This window comes from Rhinopithecus bieti, unplaced genomic scaffold (assembly GCF_001698545.2).
Source record: "Rhinopithecus bieti isolate Rb0 unplaced genomic scaffold, ASM169854v2 scaffold_28016, whole genome shotgun sequence".
Taxonomy (NCBI): Eukaryota; Metazoa; Chordata; class Mammalia; order Primates; family Cercopithecidae; genus Rhinopithecus; species Rhinopithecus bieti.
This window is the reverse complement of record NW_016813202.1, coordinates 1,534,460-1,557,140: the sequence shown is the minus strand read 5'-3', so window position 1 is coordinate 1,557,140 and position 22,681 is coordinate 1,534,460. Positions and strand designations below refer to the sequence as shown.

Sequence of the window (22,681 nt, the reverse complement as noted above, 5' to 3'; positions counted from 1 at the left end):
ATATCCCCACGGTTATAGACAGTGATACCTGGTTCACCCAGTGTCCTCAGTTCCTGTCTTCTGCAAAATCTGCATTGGTCTCTGGACTCTTCAAAGTCACCTAATAACCTGTGAATGTTCTTAAGTCACAGTTTTATGTTCATGAGGTCACACGAATATTGAGAGCGTCACCACCAATAACAGCCAGAAGTTACCTCGCTCAGACATTCTATCACCACACGTGGCCACACGTGTGATTGTTTCCTTTTGGGAAAGATATTATTGTAGAATCAAGATGGATTTCAAAAAGAATAAAATATACACCTTGAGTTAAGTCAAGGATACAGTCACAGCTTGAGCCTTCAGTAAAAATCCATTTGCTCTAGAAAGTCAAAGACGGCCCTTAAGAGGGGAAACAGCTTTCTCTGGAAGACTAAAATGACAGCAGAAATCAGGTTTTATTCACTGGTATTATTCGACACCTAATACACTGTGGGTGACAGCAAAGACATTTCAAAATGGATGTATTCGTTTGTTAAAAAAACAAACTCTAAAAAAATCAGCTGACTAGGACAATTTCGTGCTTCACAGTCTTTTCTCTTTCCATGAGCCCCTCATGGAGATAAATCCACATCAGGGCTGGGGGTGGGGGTGCCCACTCCTTTAAGGAGAGAGATTCCCTACTTAGTTCCCAGGCCATGTGCTTTATCAGCACTACCAGGCTTCTGAAGACACGCTCTATGCAAGATTCCAATCCTCACTTTTCTTGGAAGAGTTTATCACCCATCTGTGTTCTAGACATAAGGGCTATAAGCTTCTTGCCCATCTAGGCTTGTATTGCTGCTTAGAAGTGTATGGCCTGTGTTTTGTAAAATGGCTATGTGTGAACTATTAATGTTTGGTTTATTCAAAAAAAGTGACCATCTGTGTTCAAAAACATCAAAAAGATGAAGCTGATTAAGTACTATAAAGGTTGCAATGATGGATTCTACTTTCCTTGTAATTTTTGGTAATTCTTAGAGCAGTTAACATTTCACACCCTGGAAGTTGCAACTGCAGGTGCCCTAGTGGCAGGTGTGCTGGGGGGTGGCAGGTGTGCTGGGGGGGTGGTGGGTCAAGAAACAGTGGGTGGGCATGGACCCGTGACTTGGCCAGAGGAGAATCTGGAAAAGGAGATTGGAGCAAATGCACCATATGGTATACTGAAAGCTCCAGACTAGTCCTCTCTGCTCCTGCTAGACCTCGCAAATAACAGGGGCTCCTCTGAATGCGGCTGTACTGACCTCCAGAGTGCATGACTTCACTGGGCAGCCTCTTCACCCGTGGTCACCCTTCCCCAGCACACGCCTGCAGAAAATGGCTAACCACACCTTGGACTCAGGCACTGTCCTGGGTTCTGCCCTGTCCCCTCACTGGCTTGCAGAATCTTATCACTCTGCCTTTATTAGCTCCCTTCTTTGACTTCATATGTCATGCATGCACTCATTCAACATGTATGTTTTGAAAACTCCACCAAGCGTCATGTGAGCCATTGGTGAACTAGACACCTGTTCTTTTTCTCACTTCCTTTTTCCTGGAGCTCCATATGCCACTGTAATTATCTGGAAAAAGCTGTTTCTGAGCTGAATCAATCCCAAGAGTTCTCTTGTCTGTGAAAAGGTATTGAATACAATTAGATTCCATTCTCCTGTGTCTCTGACTCCCTGGGACTGCATCTGCTTCTCCTCTGATCATGGGCACCTGATTTCAAACCCAGGTTGGCGCCCTGATCCAACTCCTGGTTATTTCATTTATTTGAAAATCTGGCCTGGAAAACAGATCTGTGGTAGTAATCACAGTCATGTTTTTATTTCTAATACTTATACTGATTTGTGACTACACAGATATGTGCATGATTTCCTCAGTTTACAAAACCCAGTTAAACAGAGATCAGAATTTCTATTATCCATCAAAGTTACCAGACTATTAGGGAGATTAAGATGAAAACACAGGTGAGAAGCATTATTTTTGGAAATTTACAGTAAATTCTACATTTTTATGAATTTAAGTTGTTAATAATTTCATGAAAAATAAAATTTAAAGTATCTTATTGGCATGAATGAGTTACAAACATCTGACCTTTTTTTGATCCTTGGATATAATTTGGATGTGTAGCTTCTCATATCTTTGAGCAGATGCAGTATATGATGTTTTGTTTTTGCTTTGAGACAGAGTCTTGCTCTGTCCCCAGGCTGGAGTGCAGTGGCAATCATAGGTCACTGCAGCCTTGAACTCCTAAGCTAAAGTGATCCTCTGGCCTCTACCTTCTGAGTCCTGAGTCCCTAGGACTACAGATGTGCACCACCACACCTGGCTAGTTTTTGCTTTTACTTTTTTTCCCCTTTTTTTTGTAGAAATAGGGTGTTGCCATGTTGTCCAGGCTGGTCTTGAACTCTTGGCCTCAAGTGGTCCACTTGTCTTGGCCTCCCAAAGTGTCGGGATTACAAGTGTGAGCCACTGCACCTCGGTGTATATGATGTTTCTGAATATAGATAAGAAAGATTAAAAAGGACTTTGTAACTGCAATGATCTCTTCTACATGCAGAGGCCGTGGAGACATGTTGAAGAGCTCAGGTTCTGGAGTTCAAAAGACTTAGGTTTGAGTCTTGCCCCATTACTCACTAGTATCCTTCAGAGAGGTTATCTAATGTAAGCTTCAGTTCCCATGTCTATAAAATAGGGAAAGTACCTGTTTCACAGGGTAATTGTAAATATTATTATCTCTTAAGTGTTTTTGTAGGGATGGGGGGGGGGGTCTCCCTACGTTGCCCAGGCAGGTCTTGAACTTGTGGCCTCAAGTGAACCTCCTGCCTTGGACTCCCCAAGCACTGGGATTACAGGCATAAGCCACGTGTCTGCCTGTCTGGTTGTGGATATTACATAATCTATATAAGGCATTTAACTCAGTGCCTGGATAACTGTATATACTCATGAATATTCATGAATATAACACATTTCTTCACTTATTTAAAAAGTATTAAGTACTTACTAAGTTCAGGCAATGTGAAGTGTGTGTTGCTATAATAGCAACACAACAAAAAATAAATGATGTAGCACTGGTTTACTCATTGGGCAGTGGGCAGCAAGTAAATTGGTATTGTAGGATGGAAAGATGAAATCTCATGTTATACAGTGACAAACTATTTGGTAAAAACATAACCGGCATTTATTTGGAAGGAATACAAAGTGCCACCAAACCTTTGGCTGATAGGGCTTTGGCTGTAGGGACTGGGGAAATGAATTGTTTGTACTGTGTGTGGTTGTTATTTGTGCTTTTTTTTTTTTTTGAGACAGGATCTTGCTCTGTCACCCAGTCTGGAATGCAGTGGCGCAATCTCGGCTCACTGCAACCTCTGCCTCCCGGGTTCAGGTAATGCTTGTGCCTCAGCCTCCCAAGTAGCTGGTATTTCAGGCGTGCACCACCACGCCCAGCTAATTTTTGTATTTTTACTAGAGATGGGGTTTCACCATGTTGTCCAGGCTGGTCTTGAACTCCTGGCCTCAAGTGATCCACCTGCCTTGGCCTCCCAAAGCACTGGGATTACAGGTGTGAGCCACTGTGCCTGGCCTGTTAGTTGTGCTTTTAAAAAGCTTGTGAGAGGAGATAAATAGGCTCAGGGAAGGAATGGCTAGTTTATAAGTGGAAATGATAGAGGGCAGATAGATCAGAAATTTGGTATTTCACAGGGTTAGAAAGCTGACTGTACCTAGAACTCAATAGAAAATATGTATGAAAAATCCTTTAAGTGTCCAGTTAAGAATGAGCCCTGTAGGAAAGATGAAATAATTGGTATAATTATAATAGGGGTAATCTTCCCACCTGTGTCTGATGGTCTTGAATGAACCCTATCATTAGAGAGAGAGAGAAGTCTATGAAGTAGAAAGCATAATTCATCAAGTTAGGGAATTATGTACAACAAGAAACTTTGGACATGGCCATGGATACACGGAAATAACTAGAAGCAAGTACATCAGAACCTACTACATTTCTGAGAAACTTGCATTGCCCAAGAAACTAACCAGCTCATGCTAGGACCCCAAACTCCTTTAACTGTGCATGCCTTAAAACAACCTTGGGTCCTCGGTCTGAACCAGCAGGAGTATGAGGACTTCACAATACCTTCCCAGAAGAGTTTTATAATTGCTGTGGACCAGGGACTGCCATTGGCCTCTGAACCTTCCCTTTCTAATGGCGGTTTTCCTTGTGCTTATCCTGTTTCTGTACTCAGGAAGGGAGATAGCCTTAACCTGATTTTGGGTATTTTTTGGTGAGTGGTGGGGAATTTTTTTTTATTTTTTTTTTTTTTTTTTGACAGAGTCTTGCTCTGTCGCCGGTGGAGTGCAGTGGCCGATTCTCAGCTCTGCAGTCCGGCCTCCCCTGCGGGTTTACGCATTCTCCTGCCTCGCCTCCGAGTAGCTGGGGATAATAGGTGACGCCACCTCGCAGTAGTTTTTTGCATTTTTTAGTAGACACGGGTTTCACCATGATGCAGGAGGTTCGATCTCACTGACCTGTGATCTTTTATTCTTTTTTTTTTAAATTTTTATTATGCCGTCTGGCTCCCAAAGTGCTGGGATTACAGGCTTGAGCCACCGCACCCGGCTGAGTGGTGGGGAATTCTTACTGTTCTGTTTTAGTTTTTACATTGACAAACTATGATGTAGCGCTTTCAGGCTCGATATCACTGGAAGACTGTGCAGTGACTGCGTGGAACTTCGCGTTTTCTCCCTTGTGGGAGGTAGGAATGAGGGTTCTCTACGAGGGAAGACGAGTGAAATGGATCCTGTGTACCAGGAACTTCAGATCATGATGATTCACAAACCTGTTCCTTTGTCACCCTGGAAACACAGCTGGCTTTCGGAACACGGTCATAAGCCTCTTTGGCTATTAGGCATGGCCATGTGAAAGCTATCCAGGCAGTGGAATGAAGGCTAAAGGGACGTTCCCTACCTCCAGGCCTAATCCAAAAGTGCCTCTCACACAGCCCTCCAGTTTTGCCCTTCTCCTGTCTGGCCTTGGGATATTCAGGGTCAGGGCGATCATGGAAGCCATGTGTCAAAGTTAATTGCAGAGCCCTTGATACCCTGGGTCCCTAAATCAAGGGATACAGCTTGGTTACCTAGGAGAGAGCCTGCCACAGTCCAGATTCTCAGTGCATGTTTGTTGAGTGACTGCATGGGGGTTGAGGAAAACTGAGACCTAAAGGATTAGTGGTTATGAGGTGGGTCAACATGGAGAAGAAGAGTGTTGTAGGCAGAGGGAATAGCTCGCACCAAGTCTGGAGCGGAGGAAGAGGGCGATGAGGATTGGCGTAGAGTCAGACGAGCTAGAGAATTAACACATTTCAAATATATTCCCAATTCCCAATCTTACCTCCCTCAAGGTCTCCAGAGGTGGATTAGTATGTGGCCCAAGGGACCTGCGGCAAGCATGGGGACCCAGACTTGGAGGCCTCTGGGCTGGGGGAGTCTGTGCTGGTGCATGCGCCAATGCTCTGTTGGTCACAGTCTTACAAATAAGAACAGTAGGTGAATGGGGTAGTTCAAGCAAAATAGAGAGGGCCAGGCGCGGTGGCTCATGTCGGTAGTCCCAACACTTTGGAAGGCCAAGGTGGGCAGATTGCTTGAGCCCAGGAGTTCAAGACCAGCCTGGACAACATGTTGAAGCCCCATCTCTACAAAAAATGCAAAATTAGCTAAGCCTGGGAGTTAAGGCTGCAGTGAGCCGGGATTGTGCTACTGCACTCCAGCCTGGGCGACAGAGCAAAACCCTGTCTCAAGAAAAAAAAAAAAAAAAAAAAGAAAATGGAAAGGATGCAACAGAAAGTGAGAAGAGGGTTGGACAGAGAAGGTATCAGGAAACATGAACTCTACTCTCCTTTTTTTGTATGTGATTGTTTTGAAAAAATGAACGTGCTTTTTGAAGATTGTCATCCTGGTTCTCACTGGAAGTTTACACGTAGGTGTATGCTTGCAGCTTTCACATATATGCAGAGGGCATTCACTTTTTATTTAATAACACAGTCAATATAATACTTACGACTTTCAAACTGCAGTTGGCTATTTCAGTGCAAATCGCTTTGAGAGATGAAATAAAGTTAAACGTAAGGGGATCAGTTTCCTTCCAGAAGCTTATAAGGAGTCGAACTCTAACGCTTCGTAAAACCAATGCTTCTCTTATTTTTGCATCCAAGTCTGGCCAGTAAGTCCTGCAGAAATCATATCCAAAGAGTAAAAATAAAGAAATTGTTAGTTTGGGGAAAGAAGTTTACTAGACAGCACAGAACATTGATATTACTCTGATCATTACTTTATCCTGTAATATATAAACAACCTCATTGGAGAGGTTGGAAAACATACAAGCCTCTTAGCTTAGGCACCAAGAAATGATGATTTGCTGGGACCTGCCCCTGCCTAAAAGGAGGTTTCCTACCACCAGGTCCTTGGGCTGTGTGGGCTGGGGTGAGGACAGGCTGACTGCCACCACAGGCCACCTTTACTACATCTCTGATGCTACCTGGGCCTCAGTCCACTAAGAACCGATGATCCAATAGAATTCCAGTTAGGAACCCTGAGCACCTCCTCAGTCCCCAAATGCCACTAAAACCTCTCTTTGGTGACTGTCCCCGAAATGAACTTCTGCTCTGGTCATCTGAGCTTCCCCACACTTTCAGTTCCCGACTGTCCTTGCCGTGGTCTCTCCTGACCAAGACTCCCACTACTCCCCTGCCTTCCACGTTTTCTGTAGGGCTTTTGGAATCTTCCAACAGGCAAAGTTTCCCCAACAGGCTCGGCCTTTTCTCTGAATCCTTAAGCCTTTGCCTTAGCTCAGTCCTGATTCTTCCCCTGAGGCCGCAGCTCCTCCTGAAATCCTGCGTGCATCTTCTACCATGACCTGGCCGCTTGGTTTATGATGTTGGGCAGCCTCCTACTCTGCTTCTGCCGGCCCCCAACACACGCTGTCACTTCCAGAACTGTCATTTAATTCTTATGTTAAAACAAAAAGCTTTCCTGTCTTAAGGACCAAGCCTTAAATCACTCTCCCTTGCCTCGGCCCTGACATTTGTAGACCTTTTGTTTACTCATCAAACTCTTACCCTAATTCTGGGCCAATTCAGTATTTGAACTAATGATATATTATTTGAAACTGTAGCCTGCCAGTGTCATGATCATTGCACCTCTAAAGGCCTCCTGTCCTGATTCCCCACTCTCTTAATCACTCTTTCCTCACATGCAGGCTGCAGATTCATGATGCCTTCAATCTGCCCGGTCCATCAGCCTCTCCTGTCTCCCTTGCCTGCCCAGCCTCATCTCAGTTCTGATCACTTGAATAATACTTGCCTCTCTACCTTCCTCTTGCTCTCAGCAAAAATCTAGATCCTGGATCCACACTACAGTTCTCTTTGTCTGGTTTTATACCCATGAGGCTGAGGACTATAGGAAAGACCATCTCAGCCTTGTGCTCGAACTTGGTTTCTCTGCCTCAGTCAGGTACTTCCTCGATGGCCACCACAGTGATCATCTAAAGCAGACCTAGTGAGGCTACTTCTTGAATTAAAACAGTGGGGCCACTGTGGTGGCTTACACCTGTCATCCCAGCGCTTTGGGAGGCCAAGGTGCGTGGATCACTTGAGGTGAGTTTGAGACCAGCATGGCCAACATGGTGAAACCCCATCTCTAATAAAAATACAAAAATTAGCCGGACATGGTGGTGTGTGCCTGTAGTTCCAGCTACTCGGGAAGCTGAGGCAGGAGAATCACTTGAACCCAGGAGGTGGATGTTGCAGAGAGCCGAGATCGTGCCACTGCGCTCCAGCCTGGGTGACAGAGTAAGACTCCATCTCAAACAAACACAAAACAAAACAAAACCCACCCCTCCACAAAAATCCATGAAGTGGAACCGCCACAAAGTCACAAGACTGCCCCAGTGGTTGGGATCTCTGGTTTCTGGCCCTTGCCCCCTCTACAATTAGATCTCTCACCACTTTACCTTAAGCTCTTTTTTTCTCCATCTGAAACTTGGCTCATGCTGTCCCTTCCACTGGGAAAATTTTTTCACCCTTTTCTGACAAATTCCTGATTTTTAAAAATTTTTTTCAAGACATTTTTGCGGAGAAACTGAATGTTTTGAATTGTCAGTCAGTGAGCATCTCCTCCAATGGGCTGCTTCTAACCCTGAAGCTGTGCCGCGGGGGCTCTTTTACCGAGTGCCTGTGATATTCTCTATAGACATTCACTGTACCAGTCACACCTCTGTTCTAATAGTCTCTTTCCTGTCCTGTTAGATGGAGGTTGAGATCATATGTTCTTCATGCTTTAATCACTAGTCACAGTGCTCAATAAATATTTGTTGAATGAGGCCGGGCGCGGTGGCTCACGCCTGTAATCCTAGCATTTGGGAAGCCGAGGCTGGTGGATCACCTGAGGTCAGGAGATAGAGACCAGCCTGGCCAACATGGTGAAACCCCGTCTCTACTAAAAATACTAAAATTAGCCCAGTGTGGTGGCATGTGCCTGTAATCCCAGCTACTCGGGAGGCTGAGGCAGGAGAATCACCTGAACCTGGGAGGTTGGGAGGCAGAGGATGCAGTGAGCCGAGATCTTGCCATTGCACTCAGCCTGGGTGACAAGAGTAAAACTCTGTCTCACAAAAAAAAAAAAAAAAAAAAAAAAATTGTTGAATGAATACATAAAAAGCATTAATACTTGAAAGACTAATCAGGCTACATTTTTATTACTCCTTTACACACTTACTGATTTCCTTGTGAAAGATGTATTTTATATGACTGAAGAAATAAATAATGAACAACTCCAAACTGAGACCTAAATAATTAAGTGACTTGCTTAAGAAAAAGAGGTTAATTGCTAAATCAGGAAGAAGTGAAATAGGTCTTCTGAATTTTTTTTTTTTTCTTTTTAAACGGAGTTTCACTCTTGTTGCCCAGACTGGAGTGCAGTGGCATGATTTCGGCTCACTGCAACCTTGGCTTCCCAGGTAAGTGATTCTCCTGCCTCAGCCTCCCAAGTAGCTGGGATTACAGGTGCCTGCCACCATGCCCAGCTAATTTTTGTACTTTTAGTAGAGATGGGGTTTCACCATGTTGGATGGGCTGGTCTGTAACTCCTGACCTCAGGTGATCCGCCCACCTCGGCCTCCCAGAGTGGTGGGATTACAGGCGTGAGCCACTGTGCCTGGCTGGCTTCTGAATTTTTACTGTAGGATTTATTTAGTCACAGAACATTGCTCCATTCCCTTCCTACTATCTTGAAAAGTAGAAGTTATTTCTAACACTATGGCTAAATAATAGTGTGTGTTTTTTATACATGCTGTTAATCATTTCTGATTTGAGAGTGTATGATTTTTTTCTCTTTCATTTGGATGTTTGGCAATATATAGACTAAAAGTTAAGTCTGAAAGATTAATTCCATTAACATACTGACATTTGATAGTATTTACCTATTTATTAAAGTTGAATTCACTCCTGAAAAGCTTTTCCGGGACTAGATACAGACGAGTAACCAGTCTGATTTGATACAAATAATTAATTTATCTGATTGAGAAGAATTTAATTATAATCTTGACGCTTGGACAACTACTTATGTCCCTTTGATGGTCTTTCAGTTGAGAAAGTTAAAAGCGTTTACAGGTTTAACATTTTAAAAATACAATAAAAGAAGTTTCATTTAATAGCTGAAATGGGAGATTCATAACCAAAATGCAAAATTTCAAGTGAGCCTCTGATTCTTTAACATTCTTTTCATTTTCTCTGGATTTCTAAAATATTTTAGATCCTCCATGCTAATTATTTACCCCTTCACCATAAAGAATCTCAATTTTGTTCATAGAACTTCATGGAACAAAGGTTTTGTCAATCCTGAGAAATCATTATGCCATCCTAACATGTAACTCCCTGAACTTGACTTTATTCTTCTTCTCAATAACAGGAAAATCAGGTAAAACCCCTATTATGTTTTGAAATGTTCCCGAAGTGGAGGTAAAATCTAAAACTAAATCTAAAACCAAGTGAACAACAAAGGGAGGAAAAATAAAAAGGAGGGATAGAAAAGGTGTGGAAGTGTGTTGGGAAGAAAATCCATGAATGTCCAAAGGATGCTCTGTGTGTGTGTGTGTGTGTATGTGTGTGTGTATATGTATATTGAGATGGAGTCTCACTCTGTTGCCCAGGCTGGAGTACAGTGATGTGATCTTGGCTCACTGCAACCTCTACCTCCTGGGTTCAAGTGATTCTCCTGCCTCAGCCACCTGAGTAGCTGGGATTACAGGCATGTGCCACCACACCCAGCTAATTTTTGTAAAGATGCACAATATTTTAAAATAAAAGTGTTTAAATAAATGCATTTTGCAGCTAAAAGTGCTTTTCTACTAACTGTTATAAGAAACAATCATTTTCTTGGAGAAAGACTCTTTCTGTAATCTTATGGTTATTTGCACAAAGAAGCTACATATTATGCATTATGTAGGATTGGTGATGTAAAAATTATTCAAGCAATATAGGGCATACTTAATCATTTAGCCTCAGTAAATGGTTATTTTGAAACTGTAATATTCCAAATTAAAAAGGCCTTCGGTCACACTCCCAAAAATATGCACGTTGAAAACATTTCCTGGATCAAACTAATTATTCAAGCACCTCTGCATTCCCAGCAAGAAAGCAAAAGTGGAAATACCTAAGCATGGCCATGCATTTATGCAAGCAATGATTTTCCAAAGAGTTTGTCATAAATTCTATCCCTGAATTTATTCCATGTTTGCATGCTTGAACAATGATGAATTATTGAAAAGCACTGCATTTTTAAACTGTTCTCTTTTCACAGAGAAGGATGGATTGACTGAGAACATATATAAGTTTCTCTTTTTTTTTTGAGATGGAGTCTCTGTCTGTTGCCCAGGCTGGACTGCAGTGGCGCAATCTCGACTCACTGCAAACTCCACCTCCCTGGTTCACGCCATTCTCCCACCTCAGCCTCCCAAGTAGCTGGTACTACAGGCACCCGCTACCATGCCCGGCTAATTTTGTTTTTGTATTTCTAGTAGAGACAGGGTTTCACCCTGTTAGCCAGGATGGTCTCGATTTCCTGACCTCATGATCCGCCCGCCTCGGCATTCCAAAGTGCTGTGATTACAGGCATGAGCCACTGCACCTGGCCTCTTTCTCCTTTACATAGAGAAGATATTATGAGAATTTGGCATTAAATGAAGACTGCTGTGAATATAAAACAACAATGCTTCCTTTAAGGAAAGTCTGGCAAGACTACTCAGTTTCAATACACCCTTTTCAGGTATATCCTTGTTAATAATTTTCAAATGATAATTTTTTTCATATAATATTTTATCTTTTATCCTTTCAAATAATTTTCAAGTTGAGAGCAACCTAATTGTCTTTCAAAAGTTACTCTCATTTCCATAATGTAAAGTACTGAGGTACTTCTGTAGGGTGAGACCCTAAGCCTTTAAAATGGACACACTTCAGGAAGAGGTTCATAATGAGTAAATTGCCAATGTACACTAAAGAGCATTGAATGGTGTACTCTTCCTAAGGCAACCCAATGGCATCTCCATTTCCAGGCTGGCTTCTCCTGTGGTGCCCAGTTTAGTGCCTGGTCTTAGGGACTGGGTTCTAACCAGAGGCTGGGCATTCACTGACCTTTTGGTGCTTGTGCTGGAGATAGGCAGGTAGTCCATGACAGCGATGTACACATACTGCTTAGCATCATCTATCACACTGTAGATGGCATCTATGTCAAAACTTCTGTTTTTAGGGCAAAAGAGTTTTGGAGAATTCTGTGAAGACACAAAAGCCAAACTTTTAGTGTACTACTTTTTGGCAGCCGGGGATTTCTTTATTTCCTTTGTTCCCATGGACCTTGACTTGTAACTGTATTTTTGCCAACCTAATTTCTGCTTCATCAAATTAGACAAAGATATTTTTAATCTTATCAAAGTTGAATAAAGATCAAAGTGTGATGGGATGGGTTTCAAGTCTGTTTTGGAGAGAATTCTTTCATAATCTGACACATTTTGATTTTCAATTTTTATGTATTAAAAAATTTAATTGATACATAATTGTATATATTTATGGGGTACATAGTGACAGGATTCATATAATGTATAGTGATGAGATGGTAATTAGCATATCTGTCATCTCAAACTTTATCATTTATTTGTACTCGAAACATTCAATATCTTCCTTCTAACTATCTGAAACTAATATATCATTGTTAAGTATAGTCATAGTTAACTACGGTCCTATAGAACAAGGGTCTCCATTCCCCAGGCCAGGGACCAGTGCTGGGCCGCAGAGCAGGTGAAAGACAGGCAAGCAAAGCTTTGTCTGTATTTACAGCCACTCCCTTGCTCGCATCACCGCCTGAGCTCCGCCTCCTGTCAGACCAGTGGGGCATTAGATTCTCATAGGAGCGTGAGCCCTACTGTGAACTCCACATGTGAGAGATCTAGGTTGTGCGATCTCCTTATGAGATTCTAATGCCTGATGATCTGTCACTGCCTGCCATCACCCCAGAGGGGACCATCTAGTTGCACAAAATGACTCAGGGCTCTCACTAATTCAACAATGTAGTGAGTTGTATAATTATTTCATTATATATTACAATGTAATAGTAATAGAAATAAAGTGCACAGCCAGGGGTGGTAGCTCAAACCTGTAATCCCAGCACTTTGGGAGCCCAAGGTGGCCGGATCACTTGAGGTCAGGAGTTCAAGACCAGCCTGGCCAACATGGTAAGACCCTGTCTCTACTAAAACNCCAGGGACCAGTGCTGGGCCGCAGAGCAGGTGAAAGACAGGCAAGCAAAGCTTTGTCTGTATTTACAGCCACTCCCTTGCTCGCATCACCGCCTGAGCTCCGCCTCCTGTCAGACCAGTGGGGGCATTAGATTCTCATAGGAGCGTGAGCCCTACTGTGAACTCCACATGTGAGAGATCTAGGTTGTGCGATCTCCTTATGAGATTCTAATGCCTGATGATCTGTCACTGCCTGCCATCACCCCAGAGGGGACCATCTAGTTGCACAAAATGACTCAGGGCTCTCACTAATTCAACAATGTAGTGAGTTGTATAATTATTTCATTATATATTACAATGTAATAGTAATAGAAATAAAGTGCACAGCCAGGGGTGGTAGCTCAAACCTGTAATCCCAGCACTTTGGGAGCCCAAGGTGGCCGGATCACTTGAGGTCAGGAGTTCAAGACCAGCCTGGCCAACATGGTGAAACCCTGTCCCTACTAAACATACAAAAAATTAGCTGGGCATGTTGGTGGACACCTGTAGTCCCAGCTACTCGGGAGGCTGAGGCAGGAGAATCGCTTGAACCCGGGAGGCAGAGGTTGCAGTGAGCCGAGATCGCACCACTGCACTCCAGCCTGGGCAACAGAGCAAGATGCTGTCTCAAAAGAAGAAAGAAAAAAAGGAAGTGCACAATAAATGTGATGCCCTTCGATCATCCCAAAAGCATCCCTGCTGACCCTGGTCCATGGAAAATCCGTCTTCCATGAAACCAGTCCATGGTGCCAAAAAGGTTGAGGACCACTGCGATAGAACAATGGAACTTACTCTTCCCATCTTGCTGTTATTTCTACATCCATTAACAAATCTTTCCCCATCCCCTCTTTTCCCAGTCTGTAGTATCCTCTGTTTTACTTTTTACTTAGGAGAGAATTCTTGCTTTCTGTGCACACACTTCTTTTTGGAGGAGCACTCCACCTCCAACCTTACACAATTCTGTCATACATAGCTATAATTTTCTCAGGTGCTACTATACACGCATGCACACTGCACATAGCAAGCCATTTACCCCAGCATTTTCATTTCACCTGAAATGTGATGATGTGGGCATGACAATGTTTCAAACTCAAAATCTAAACAAAAACAAACTGAAAGATCTTGGAGTTTTTTTCTTTTCTCCGAAATCTTTCAGTGAGTTAGGAGAAGTGTTGATCGTTGAGAAAAGGTCATCGATAACAGTGCAGGAAAATCTGAGGGAGCTACTAAGATGCCCAAATTCAGCAGGAGAGCCAGAGAAGAAGGACGTTCGGAGAGATTTAAGCAAAATGAAAAAAAGAGGCAAATTCTGCTTGAGGCATTTCTCTCATGTTGCTTGAGGGGGTTTTCATTTTATAAAAAATACAGTGTTTGTAGATGCAATTGCTGTAGAAAAGGAAAGATGTGCTTGGTTTTCTCATTTTTCCACTGGACAGGACTAAAAATAATGTTTCTCATAGTTCCTGTTTTCCTTTGACAAGCAATACACTGTGACAAGTATCACATAAATAATGCCAGGGGCATTATAATGGGGCATAAATAATGCCAGGATGTTTAATACCAAAAGGCTGAATAAACAGATTTTTGGAACTGCCTGGAATGAACGGTAGTATTGGGCGGTCCAAGTTCCTCCTCACCCATTACGTCTGGAACAACTCCCCACACTGCACAGTAGGAGTCCCCACCCCAGCTTAGAGGTTTGTGAGATGGAGCTGTTGGACTGGATGCCCACCTTAGGAGGGGCATAGGGGTAAGGAAGGCGCATGCTGAGGATCACACACCTTCCAGGTTTCCTCACACAGAAAGCCCTCTTGGCAGGTGATCATGAGCAGGATGGGTTGGTTTTTTAAAAAACAATTTCAACTTTTAGTTTAGATTCAGGGGGTACAGGTGCAGGTTTGTTACATGGATATATACTGCATGATGCTGAGGTCTGAGGCACAACTGATCCCATCACCCAGGTAGTGAGAATAGTACTCAACAGTTTTTCATCTGTGTCCCCTTCATTCCCCCCGTGCTAGTGGTCCTCAGTGTTTAGTGCTGCCATCTCTTTGTCCATGAGTACCCAATGTTAACTCCCACTTATAAGTGAGAACATGGTGTTTGGTTTTCTGTTCCTGCATTGATTTGCTTAGAATAATGGCCCCTAGCTGCACCCATGTTGCTGCAAAAGACATGATTTTATTCTTGTTTATGGTTGCGTAGTATTCCATGGTGTATATGTACCATATTTTCTTTACAGGTTGAGTTTTTGATCGTTTATTTTTTTCTTTTGGAATGAGGATGAACTTCAATTCTGTTTTTTAAAGGTAGTCCTACACTCCTCTGTCATCAGCACACAGATATACAGATACTCCATCTGTCACCAAGACAGAAAGCCTGTGCCTCTGCAGGGTTTCCCGGGTCTGTCCCTCCTCTTACTCTTGATCACTCACTAAGTTGCCCTCACTCGGCCACTAGTGCTGCTTGCAGGGATGTTCTAACATCTTTCTAACTAATTGGCTTATCTCTGGGATGTTTAAAAACAAATATACATCACTCCCAGGATGAACTGACTCCTGGTTTCTCAGAATCCAGCTTCAACTCATTGGGAGGGGTATATCCATAGTCCTGTGTCTCTGTCTCCTTCATTTGCCAACTCCCATCCTGTCTGTGACCCCAAATGCAAGTAATTACCAGTCCACAGCTGTGCCCTCATCATGTCTGACTCCGGGCATCTCTGCTCATGCCGGCTTCTCTGGCTGATGTGTCTTTATTTTTGTCTATCAAAGTCCTACACTAATTCTGTTCTCTAAATTCCAGCTCAAATGTGATCTCCTCCATTAATTTTTTTTTTTTTTAATGGAGTCTTGCTCTGTTGGAGCAAGGCTGGACTGCAGTGGCACAATCTCAGCTCACTGCAACCTCCACCTCCTGGGTTCAAGCAATTCTATTGCCTCAGCCTCCCTAGTAGCTGGGATTATAGGCGCCCGCCACTACACCTGGTTAATTTTCACATTTTAGTAGAGATGGGGTTTCACCATCTTGGCCAGGCTGGTCTTGACTACCTGACCTCATGATCCACCTGCCTCAGCCTCCCACAAGTGCTGGGATTACAGGCATGAGCCACCACGCCCAACAATGAAGTTGTTTTTAAATCTCCAAAGGTTGCTTTTCCTAACCCTGTACTCCCATATTATTTATTTCTTTTGCTTTTCTTTTTTTACCATTTTAAGTGTACAGTTCAGTGGATTTTAGGGATTGTATGTTACACATTTTCCTATGCCATTAAAAATATTCAAATTATTTAATTCCCTTAGCCTGTTGGCTCTGCTTTAAAGGTTCTTTGGTTAATGTGGAGAAGCTGAAGGTCTTTGCTCCAGATGGGCACTTAGGCTAACTCTGAAATGTGTCCAAACGCTCACATTTGTGTTTCAGTTAGGAACTCCCTGAATTTCACTGCTTATTCCAAAACCAGATTTTGGTTTTGGGGAGGAAGAAATGTAGGCAGAGTTGTTTGTGGTCTTTTACACTTGCTATTATCTTACAAGTATGGACACTGCGGCCATAATTTAGAGGAAAGAGCATGGGCTTTGGTGATACGGGCCAGACTCCAGCACTTAGAACCTGGGGCATCTTGGTGTGTCCCTTACACTTTTTGAGCCTCTGTTTCCTAATGGGGTTAACGACAATAACACACATTTCATACTGGTTTGCCTTGCAACTCAAATAAATGAATGGCCTGTTCGCTGGCTGGGTTCCATGCCTCTCTTCTGTGCGAGCTTTCATCCAATCAGCAAATATTCCCAGGCTCTGGTCTAGGAAAGGGACATATATCAGTGACCAAGACAAGATCCCTGCTTTGTGGAGCTTCATTCTAGTGCATGTTACATGGAATTGCATTCATCTGTCTATGTGTTTAGCCACTTGCTGTGAGCTGCCTGGTTGTGTATCTCTGGCATCTTGTGCCATGCACGTATTACATGCTCAATACATACTTGTGGAACAAATGTGAAAGTGCTTCATAAATGCATAAACGTTGGAGGTTTGTCTGTGGGAGTCTGTTGCTTCAATCTGGGTATTTCCAAACCTGCGTCAATAGATCTTTATAAGCATTTACCTGCCCTATTGCTTCCTGTGTTCCCACTGCCTGACACAATGGCAGGTGCTCCAGCTCCATGTGTTTGTGAAGGAAATGCATAATTATTTGTATCAGTCCCCATGCACCTGCGGGCTGTGTGGTACTCGGCTATGTGTTCTAGAGTCTTCTACCTTTAAAAATAGTACCTGGATAGACTAGTGGCTTTAAAATGTTTGCCCAGAATATAAATGAATAAACAATAACACAAAAGAATGAGCTGGCAGAGGAAGTTAACTAGTTCCAACTGTTTAATTAAAGAGAGGGCTAAGTTTCCCTCTCGTCACTCCTGAATTAATTTTCTGAGCCTTGTGCTGTGCACTTTTTTGTTCTATAGTAAAGTAGAAGGAGAGGGAAAATACAGATTCTCTTCAATATCCCAGCTCTGTGGCAATCTTTTACCAGTCAAGAGCTCTTGAGGGACCTGACTTCTAATTTAATCTGGGTTTGTCTCTTAGATCAACAGGTGCCATATGAATACAACTTATTTTGCATACTCATTATATAATCACCTTGTACAGACCTTGGCAGGTTTTTATTTGTTTTATTAACAGCTTCATGGTTTTGAAAAAGTATATACTCTATTTGTAGAATATATATGTTCAAATATAATTAAATATGAAAAGACAACCCATGGAATGAAAGAAAGAAAATATTGGCAAATCGTATATTTAAACCAGACACCTGAATCCAGGAATTTTAGGCCAACCCCAACAACATAGTGAGACCTTCTCTCTATAAAAAATCATATTTCTGCTTAAGGGACTTGTATACAGACTGTATAAAGAACTCTGATAACACAAATTTTTAAATAACCTAATTTAAATGGGCAAAATATTTCATATTTGATAGATATTTGTATCTCTTCTCCAAAGAAGAGATACAAATGGCCAATAAGCATGTTAAAAGATTTAAATCAAAACAAAAATAAGATTACATTTTATACCCTCTAGCAGAGCTAAAATAAGACAGAAAAGAACAAGTGTTGCCAAGGATGTAGAGAAATCAAAACTCTCATATGTTGCTGGTGGGATTATAAAATGGTGCCACCAATTTGGCAAACAGTTTGGTAGTTTCTCAAAATGTTCAACACAGAGTTACCACATTATCCAGTAAATCCACTCCTATATACAAACTCGAATTACAAACAGCTATTCACATAAAAACCTGTACGTGAATATTTATAGCAGCACTATTTACAAAAGCCAAGAAATAGTAGTAATGCAAATGCCCATCAGTTGTTAGATGGGTAAACAAAGTGTGGCACATCCATACAATAGAATTATTTAGCCATAAAAAGGAATAAAGGCAGTATTGGTCCATGCTACAATATGGATAAACCTTGAAAGCATTATGTTAGGTGAAAGAAGCAGTCACAAAAAAACTATACAGTGTATGATTCTATTTATATAAAACATCCAGAAGAATGGCAGATCCATAAAGAAAAAGTAGATTGATGGGTGCCAGGGACTGACAGAAGGGAAAATAGTGACTGCTAATCAGTATGGGGTTTTTTCTTTGTGGTGAAAAAAGGTTCTAAAATTAGATTGTAGAAATGGTTGCAAAACTGTGACTATACTCAACTCCACTAAATTGTATACTTCATTTTTTAATTTTAATTATTTTATTTTAAATTTTATTACTTTTATTTTTTTATTTTTTGTATGTTTAGTAGAGATGGGGTTTCACCATGTTAGCAAGGTTGGTCTTGAGGTCAGCAGCTCAAGTGATCAGCCAGCCTTGGCCTCTCAAAGTGCAGGGATTACAGGTGTGAGCCACCATGCCCGGCCTGAATTGTATACTTTAAAAGGGTAAATTTTATGGTGTGTAAATTACATCTCTGTAATGCTGTTAAATCAATTAACAATATACACAGAAGGTTCTAAAGAGGAATGTGAGGTGATATTTTTCCATAACAGCATCAAGTTCTATTTAATGCCAGCCCTCACTCACTAAATATATCTCAGTACACATGACTGATAGGTGAATTAACTGAACAGTAAAGAAGAAGTGAAATCTGTCTAACATCTAGATCAATAAAAACAGATGTGGAACAAATCTTTTATCTTGGAAAGCAATTGCTTAAGCTTAAAGACTCCAAAAAGAAATCTACGAGACAGAAACAGCCAACTATTGTTCCCATCCTCCAATTTCAATGGGAAATGCAAGAAAATTAGAATTATCTGGCTCAAGTTACTAGAAATTACACCATTAAATCTAAGTGCCTATTTGTGTTCTGGGAAAAAATTGGAAATAATCTATATTTGCATCATAAGTTGAAATTTATATCTAATTATGCTAAGTTATCAATTATCTAAAATCTAACTTTGAGAATGGTTACAAAGGTCTTCAAATACTGTTTAAGTATGTGTTCAACTTAGTCTTGAGACAATCAGCTTATAAAAATATACTATTTTAAGATACAACAAATATATTGAATTAAATTTGTCTTGGCATTTGTCTGGCATAGATTACTGAGAAAACTGTATGCATTCTGGAGCTTTCTATTAATATTACTACTAATAAAACCTGCCCAACATGTATTGCTGCTTTTAGCCAGCACCAAGTGAAGTGCTGGGAATGCCAGTGATGAAGAGAATATATTAATAGGAGATGATCTTCAGAGTCTAATAAAATGGTGGGAAAGATGATTATAAATCAACAGTTCTAAGAATGTGATACATGTTATAATAGAAGGGAGTTCCAGGAACTCTATCTGAATGATACCAATTCCAACTGCAGGGTTTTCTGACTGTTTTTATACCTGTAAGATCTTATACCTCTCCAGAAATGGTGTTCAGTCAATATCTGTTGAATTGAAACTCAAAGGCAGGCTTGATATTATTAAAAAATAGAAAATAAAACAGGAAATTAAAAATAGAAAGTAAACTAGAAATACCATTTGACCCAGCCATCCCATTACTGGGGATATACCCAAAGGGTTATAAATCATGCTGCTATAAAGACACATGCATACGTATGTTTATTGCGGCACTATTCACAATAGCAAAGACTTGGAACCAACCCAAATGCCTATCAATGACAGACTGGATTAAGAAAATTGTGGCACATATACACCATGGAATACTATGCAGCCACGAAAAAGGAGGAGTTCATGTCCTTTGTAGGGACATGGATGAAGCTGGAAACTATCATTCTGAGCAAACTATCGCAAGGACAGGAAACCAAACACTGCACGTTCTCACTCATAGGTGGGAATTGAACAATGAGAACACTTGGACACAGGAAGGGGAACATCACTCACCCACACACCAGGGCCTGTCATGGGGTGGGGAGATGGGGGAGGGATAGCATTAGGAGATATACCTAATGTAAATGATGAGTTAATGGGTGCAGCGCACCAGCATGGCACATGTATACATATGTAACAAACCTGCACGTTGTGCACATGTCCCCTAGAACTTAAAGTATAATAATAATAAAAAGAAAAGCTATTATATAGTTTTAAAAACTACCCAAAGAAATGTCTCACAACTCATTTTGTGGTGAACTCTTTAAGAAAAAGCCACTTATGAATTAGCCCTAGAAAATAACAAAGGTATCAAATTGTAGTATATTTTACTAAAGGCCTGAAACCACTCTCTCTGGGAAATACGTTAACTTCAGAATCAACAAAAACTGACTCTCCCTGTTTAAGGGTTAGTCTGTAAATGTATGCAACAACCATATTCACTTATCTCCAAGGTTGAAACTGTAAATTCAAAATCCAGTGATTATTCAAAATTTGTTCGTTAATTCATCTGTTTTTTGCCATTTCCAATTTGTTTTTCTACTGGACCTGATCAAGTGATCCATGCTTGGCATGTAATGTCACTCTGCGACCCTCTGGATTAAAGGTTCCTTGACAAATTTTCTGTTGCACATTGGGAATTCTCCTTGGCCTCCTGGTCTTATAGGGTCACCTTGAGATGAATTGAAAATGTCTATGTAATTTATATTTTGTTAGTAAAATGCCCTATAATATGCTACTTGCCACTCCATTCTTGACCTCGTCCACACAAAAAAGTTATTTTAGCTCTAGCTGATCAACATCCTTCATAGTCTATTTTCTGCTCTTCACATTTATGCGAATTTGTTATTTAAGACAACTTGAACTTTGTCTTTTCTTTCTATTGTTACACTTCTAAATTTTCTGCTGGGGCTTTCATTTGAACAGGCAAAAAGGATAAAATTCACTTTAATTTATCTTCAATAAAATGCTGTTTAGTGACATAAAAGTTGTTGGCCTAACAGCACTGATATCAACCAAGGTCGAAATAGCAATATTAAATTGGGAGCATTACTTAGAGAAGTTGATGTGAACATCAGGAGAATTTCAGAAGCTTGCTTCAAATAAAAATTCGAAGATCTCATCTCAGATCCCAGTGGATAAGATCCTGGGTGGGGACAAGGGACACTGTAAATCTGTACTGTAAACAGGCTTCCTAGACAATTTTTTTTTTTTTTGAGATGGAGTCTCTCTCTGTCGCCCAGGCTGGAGTGCAGTGGTGCGATCTCGGCTCACTGCAAGCTCCGCCTCTTGGGTTCATGCCATTCTCCTGCCTCAGCCTCCCAGGTAGCTGGGACTACAGGTACCCACCACCACGCCCGGCTAATTCTTTTTTGTATTTTTAGTAGAGTCGGGGTTTCACCATGTTTGCCAGGATGGTCTCGATCTCCTGACCTTGTAATCCACCCACCTCGGCCTCCCAAAGTGCTGGGATTACAGGCGTGAGCCACCGTGCCCAGCCCCTAGCCAATTTTTAAGTACAGTAAGTCCTCACTTAATGACGTCAACAGGTTCTTGAATACTAAGACTTTAAGTGAACTGATGTATGATGAAAACAATTTTACCATAGGCTAATTGATATAAATGAGAGTTAAGTTGCTATGGCTTATTTCTGGTCACAAAAACAGCACCAAAATTCTAAAGACCAAAACACTTTGAATATTAAACATTGAAACAAATGTGAGCTATACATACATTTAAGAAAGACTAATAAAAAACAAGTAAAATAATTATTTACCCTCTTACTCCAGTTCAGGGTCATGGGTGGCCGGAGCCCCTCGCAGCCGGGAGCCCCATGGACAGGATGACATCCCATCCCAGGGCACTCACACTCGCTCACACTGGGACCACACAGATCTGCCAGTTCGTTTCACTTGCACAGTTTTGAGATGAGGGAGGAAACAGGAGTACCCGGCAAAAACCAACACAGACAGGTGGAGAATGTGCAAACTCCACACACCCAGTGGCCCCAGCCAGAAATCAATTATTTTTTTTTTCTTATCAACATGATAATGGGCATTGAACAAAACAATGTTATTGAAGGATCTACTGTACTACAGTTTGAGGACTAGGACTGTAGGCCCAGATATTTATGTTGCCCCTTTCCAGTAACATCTCTGGATAGCTGTGGCATGTGCCCAGCTGGGTGGTGGACTGGGAAGGTGAGGGTGGGTGGAGGGTGTGGCTAATGGTTCTTAGCAGAGTCAGAGGCCCGAAGCTGTTCAGGGAGCACTGTCCTGTTGTGTGGGCCTCTTGCCTGCTTGCCCTAACCAGGTACAGCATCTCTGCTTTTGTCTGATCTAGACACTGAGATTGCCTCAGATTTGTCTCATCAAAGGGTTCTGCTAAAAACAAGTCTGAAAAATCAATGTAGGGCATTGAAAATAGGCTAATAGGCTCTGGTGTCGGAAGAGCTGGGTACTGGCACCTCTCTTGGCATGTCCCATCTGAGGGT

The 22,681-nt window shown here is 41.7% G+C and overlaps 1 protein-coding gene across 5 annotated transcripts in view; it reads right to left on the bottom strand.

The window, feature by feature from the left end:
- PLD5 (phospholipase D family member 5) overlaps positions 1-22,681 on the bottom strand; it is a 446,581-nt gene that overhangs the window by 10,250 nt on the left and 413,650 nt on the right. For all 5 annotated transcript variants that reach the window (XM_017847817.1, XM_017847818.1, XM_017847816.1 and 2 more), the window contains 2 exons: positions 11,685-11,821; positions 6,059-6,227 (listed from right to left, as the gene is read on the bottom strand). In XM_017847817.1, the coding sequence (XP_017703306.1) occupies positions 6,059-6,227; positions 11,685-11,821 (306 nt within the window). The remainder of the gene's footprint in view (positions 1-6,058; positions 6,228-11,684; positions 11,822-22,681) is intronic.